At 35.4% G+C, this 5,917-nt stretch overlaps 1 protein-coding gene across 1 annotated transcript; it reads left to right on the top strand.

Moving 5' to 3' along the window:
- Positions 1-1,761: 1,761 nt before the first annotated feature.
- On the top strand, positions 1,762-5,157 carry LOC139864883 (receptor kinase-like protein Xa21). The gene is made up of 3 exons (XM_071853447.1): positions 1,762-4,464; positions 4,537-4,911; positions 4,999-5,157. The coding sequence occupies exons 1-2, from the start codon at positions 1,785-1,787 to the stop codon at positions 4,908-4,910; spliced, it is 3,054 nt and encodes a 1,017-aa protein (XP_071709548.1). The 5' UTR covers positions 1,762-1,784; the 3' UTR covers position 4,911; positions 4,999-5,157.
- The last annotated feature ends 760 nt before the right edge of the window (positions 5,158-5,917 follow it).

Raw genomic sequence — 5,917 nt, forward strand, 5'->3', positions numbered from 1 at the left:
TACCATACGCAAGGACGCAAACTTGACCTTGCGTCTGGTCAATTTCGATAATTTTACGAGCTACTAATGTTTGTTTCACTCGAACATATAACCCACAATACAGTTGCATATCATTAATCAACGGTTGTACTTCAATAAACACAAACACACCTCAAACAGACATTTCATCGAGCAGTTGGTGTGCAAACTTATACAATTCGCATCGAACCCAAAATAAACATATAAAACGCACATAAACAACGAAGTAATCACTAACCTGGTTGTATGCCATCGTTGCAAGGTTGATTCCTTGATTATTTGGTTGATTACTTCGTGAAAACCCTAATTCTTTTGCGTGAAAACCCTAACACTTCCTGAAAACCCTTGTAGGCTTGTATAAAAGGTGACGGTGGTGGCAAGAGGGGTTTGGTGGTAGTGGAGATGATGATGGAGGAGAATCTGGTAGTAGCAATCGAAGCGATGAAGAGGGTTTGCGTTTGTGCTTGCGTTTTTGCGGATCTCCTGTGTATGTGTTTGCGTGTTTGCGAAGTCGGGGCGAAAGTAGGGGTGTTCATCGGTTCGGTTTTCGGTTTTTCGGTTTTTTCGGTTCGGTTTTTTCGGTTTGAAATTCTAAAAATTAAAACCAAAAACCAAACCGAAACCAAATTCAAATATCAAAACCAAAACCAAAACCAAATCGAAAACCAAATTTGAATTCGGTTCGGTTTCGGTTAAAACCAAATTAACTTCCACATCGATTTTTTTTCTCACGATATAGATAAACATTATATTATTAACTTTGTAAGTATCATACTAAAATAATATATATAATCGAATATATATACAAATTTAAGAAAATAAAATAAGCTTATATAATATCATAATACAATACACTCTATATCAAAAAATAAACAAAACCAATACCAATAACAAAATTAAAACTTTCTCTGTTTTAGTGATAGTGTATACTTTCTAATAATAAACTGTTGTAAAGTAGTGTATATAAATTTAATTGATTCAACGTGTGCACAAACATAAATTGAACTGAATAGCAAATCGACTTGAAATGATTACAGTTTCAAAAATGTGGAGTTAAAAGAAAAATTATGAAATTAAAGATTGAAATAGGATTTCAATCCAAGTAAATCAAATTTGACTTGAAGAGTTAATAAATCTATTCAAAATCGTTTCTCGTACATGTATACAATAATATAAATAACTTAAAATATTTATATAATATTGTATAAATTAAATTCGGTTTTATATTCGGTTTTCGGTTAACCAAATTAAAAAATTTTAAAACCGAAAAACCCGAATTAAAATTCGGTTTCGGTTTTTCTCGATCCGAAAACCATTTTTCAAATTCGGTTTGGTTTTTCTCGATTTGGTTTCGATTCGATATTCGGTTTAAATGGTTTCAAACCAAATGGTGCACACCCCTAGGCGAAAGTGTGGAGTGCCAGGTTTAAAGATGTCATTTAACCGTAATTTTTTAAGAAAAGGACGCAAGGACGCAAGGACGCAAGGTCGCAAAGTCGCAAGAACCCTTGCGCCTTGCGAGGGCATTTTGTCAAATTTTTTTTTTTTTTTTTTTTTTTTTTTTTTTTTGAGCTGTAGTGCAAGGGGTGAAAAAGTTTTGTGCCTATTAGTGATAGAAAGCTAATACAAACGTTAAGTTTGTAAATACAGCATAATGCAACAAACGTTAAGTTATCTTGGATTGATAAAATATAAAAGCAAAAACAAATGAGGATAGAAAGCTAATACAAACTTATCTTTGTGAATTATTTTGATCAGATTCCAAAATGAACTCAAAGAAACCACTCTCTTGCTTAGTACATTTCTCTAATATTATTACTTTCCTGTTTTCTGGTTTTATTATTGTATTTCTTGTGACTGCCACCACCATCTCGGCTTCCTATGACGGAAACGAGACCGATCACATGGCGTTATTATCGTTCAAGAAGATGATCACACGAGATCCGTATGGAGTTTTGAACTCATGGAACACCTCTTTCCATTTCTGTGATTGGAGTGGTGTTTCATGTGGAAAACGACATAGAAGAGTGACTGCTCTACAACTGATTTCGCAAGGTCTAGAAGGTTCTTTGTCTCCTCATGTAGGAAACCTTAGTTTCCTTCGTCAATTTGTACTTGTAAACAACAGTTTTCAAGGAACCATCCCTCAAGACCTGGGTCGTTTATCCAGACTACGTGTCCTTGTTCTTGAACAAAACCAATTTAACGGAGTCATTCCAACTAATTTGTCTGGTTGTTCCAATCTTGAAGCGCTTTACCTTGATAAAAACCAGCTAGTTGGAAGCATACCTAAGGATGTTAGTTTGCTTTCGAAACTTACTTATCTTGTACTTGGAGATAATAACTTAACTGGTGGAATCCCATCTTTCTTGGGGAATATCACATCGATGCAAGGGTTCTCAGTTACATCAAATCCTTTGGGTGGGAATATTCCGGACGCCTTAGGCAGATGGAAAAGTTTAAGACGGTTTGAGGCTGCAGCGTGTAAACTGTATGGAACGATCCCTCGTTTCTTTTATAACCTCTCGTTTCTAACTACTTTGTCCTTGGCTGAGAATCAACTTAGCGGTAATATTCCACCCGACTTTGGTGCAACGCTCCCAAATCTTCTTTTCCTTGAGTTATGGGGCAACCAACTCGGTGGATTTCTTCCACCCTCGATATCTAATTGTTCGAAATTAAGAACACTTGAAATTTTTGAGAATAATATTAGAGGGACGGTGACCATTGACTTTGAAAAATTAAGTGATATTTCTTTCATTAACTTTAGTGAAAACAATCTCCATGGACGTGCAGAAGCTGGTGAAATGAAGTTTATTGATTCGTTGAAAAACTGCAGCAAATTGAAGACGTTTTTTATTGGCGATTGCAAGTTTGAAGGAGCTCTTCCAGGATCCATTGGTAATCTTTCGCATCAATTCAAAGAGTTACATTTAGGAGGGAATATGTTATCTGGAAACATCCCCTCAGAGATTGGCAATCTGGTCGGTTTAAGCGTTTTAGAATTATCACGAAATCAATTCACAGGAAATATACCTTCTGTTATTGGTAACCTTCAAAATCTACAATATCTTGGTCTATTCCAGAACCAACTTTCAGGGTTGATCCCAGATGCAATCGGCAACTTATCGAAATTAGTTATTCTATATTTACATACCAACGTACTCGAAGGCCATATTCCATCAGGCCTGGGGAACTGTCACCAATTATCAAGATTGTTCCTTTCTGACAATAAACTTAGTGGCATCATACCGAAAGAAATTTTACAACTTTCATCGCTGACGCTAAAATTAGATCTATCTCATAACAATTTGTCTGGTTCAGTTCCAGCAGAGGTTGGAGACCTCAATATGTTGACTGAACTGGATTTATCCGATAATCGTTTATCAGGTAACATACCTAGTACCCTTGGTGGTTGCAATAGCCTTACATTTTTATCCCTTAAGGGAAACTCATTTCAAGGTATGATACCATCATCGTTAAGTTCTATGAGAGGACTCGAAACGATTGATCTTTCTGATAATAATTTATTGGGCGAAATTCCACAGTTCTTTGAAGGGTTCTCGTTACAATATTTGAACCTATCCTTTAATGATTTTGAGGGTGAAGTACCTGTAGTAGGAGTGTTTGCTAATGCAAGTTCATTTTCAGTTGTGGGAAATAGTAGACTTTGTGGTGGCTTAGTTGAACTTGGGTTACCCAAATGCAAGTTGACAAAGAAACATAATGGAAATAAGTTTCCTCCTTTTGTGATATTCATATTGATTGTGTCTGCACTCATCAGTATATTGGTTTTCGTTTACGTTTGTTGTAAAAGTAAAAGAAAGATCCAAGTGCCTCAATCATCATCGATGAACGGGCGATTCTTGAAAGTTTCATACGGTCAGCTTCTGAAAGCTACCAATGGCTTCTCTCAAGCCAACTTAATTGGAAAGGGTGGGTTTAGTTCTGTTTATAAAGGTACACTTGATCAAGATGACAAACTGATTGCAGTCAAAGTATTACATCTTCAAAACCGAGGAGCGGATAGAAGCTTTACAGCTGAGTGCGAAGTATGGCGGAGTATTCGACAACGCAATTTGTTGAAGATAATAACCTCATGTTCTGGTGTTGACTTTCATGGCAATGATTTCAAAGCTTTAGTTTACGAGTTCATGCCCAATGGAAGTTTACATGATTGGCTCCATACAAGTGAAAGTCATACATCTAGACTCAACCTTGTTCAAAGAATAAATATTCTCATCAACATTGCATATGCACTTGATTATCTTCACAATCACTGCATACCAAGCATTGTTCATGGTGACTTGAAGCCTAGCAACATTCTACTAGATGAAGATATGGTGGCCCATGTTGGAGACTTTGGTTTAGCTCGATTTCTTGGAATGGATCTAAGCCTAAACAGCTCATCTGTCATCAAAGGAACAATTGGTTATGCACCTCCAGGTAAAGTGATGTCATCCTATACATAATTAATTTATTAATACACTATTATTCTAAATTGCTTATAACTTGCAGAGTATGGTCTTGGAAATGAATTCACAAGCAGTGGGGATATCTATAGTTACGGAATATTATTATTGGAAGTGATGACTGGAAAAAAGCCGACAGATGACACATTTAAGGAAGGTTTTAGCCTTCATAAGTTTGCTTACATGGCCTTACCAGATCATGTAAATGATATTATCGATGGCGAACTTTTAAATCTTCATCATGATGATTATGTCAATGTGAGAAGTAGGCTTTCAAATGCAAAGATTATAGAGGAATGTGTGGCTTTAACTGTGAAAATCGGAGTATCATGCTCTGTTGATTCCCCATCTCAACGGATGAATATAAAAAATGTTGTCAATGAGTTGCAGCATATTCTCGATGCAATTCAACGTATTTGAGGTGCCTTGTTTTATCCTTTTATCGATATGTTGACGTATATTATCACTAAATGGTTTGACTTGATCGGTACGTGTATGTGTCTTTCAGCTTTCAGGTATAGTACCAAGATTGCATTGAAGAGTTGAAAGTAAATGCCAAGTAGAAGATGATGTGTATTAGACGTGCATTATATTTACAGTCAATGATGTTGAATATATGGTTTGATTTCATGTTGATGTAATATAATTATATGTGTTTGGTTCTGTAGTAGCAATTTAAGGAGTATCACATTGTCTTGTTTGATTTAATAGGTGATATAATTATATAACGGGTATTCTGGTATGGTATTTTGTTTATATTAAGGATGACAACGGGTGGTAAAAACCCGTGAACCGCAGATATCCGTACCCGTGATAGGCAAGTAGATCTAAAAAAATTCACCCACCGGTAGTGGTTGGACCTGTTGGCGGGTCATGATTATACCTGCATACATATGTCTACTTATAGATTTATATAAATCTATATTTCCAATGTAGATCATTCTCACGTGACACTCTCATAGTAAATACTTGTGATAGAAGTTGTAAACAGATGTATTATAATAGAATAATACTTGTAATAGAAATCGTATTTAAGAGAACAACGGAAAAATAGAATGATGATGATAGTATTTATTGTACACCTTATTATTAATGCACTTCCTTAACTTATTAATGCCCTTCCTTAAGTTGGTGAAAATATATAGTACTTTTATATGAGATCTTTGATGATAATTAATAATTTATACGGAGTAGTATATAGTCTATATTTCTTATAAGACCATTTGTTGTGCATTTTGTAATTGTTGTGATGCTGTAAGGGAAGGGGGTTTTGCTGATGTGGTACGTATTGTTGTGGAAGACGGTGTAGTAAATGTTTTGTTATAATGGGAATTCTACAAAGTTGTGTTTTTTGTGATTTCGTTGTGTGCGGCTATCTTTTGGCATGTTGCATTATGTTACGCCAAAAAATGTCAATTTTTGTTACT

Source organism: Rutidosis leptorrhynchoides, chromosome 8 (assembly GCF_046630445.1).
Source record: "Rutidosis leptorrhynchoides isolate AG116_Rl617_1_P2 chromosome 8, CSIRO_AGI_Rlap_v1, whole genome shotgun sequence".
Classification (NCBI taxonomy): Eukaryota; Viridiplantae; Streptophyta; class Magnoliopsida; order Asterales; family Asteraceae; genus Rutidosis; species Rutidosis leptorrhynchoides.

Coding starts and splice junctions, on each gene's coding strand:
- LOC139864883 (XM_071853447.1), top strand. CDS start 1,785: ATGAACTCAAAGAAACCACTCTCTTGCTTAGTACATTTCTCTAATATT. Junction 4,465..4,536: donor AATTGGTTATGCACCTCCAG/GTAAAGTGATGT, acceptor TATAACTTGCAG/AGTATGGTCTTGGAAATGAA.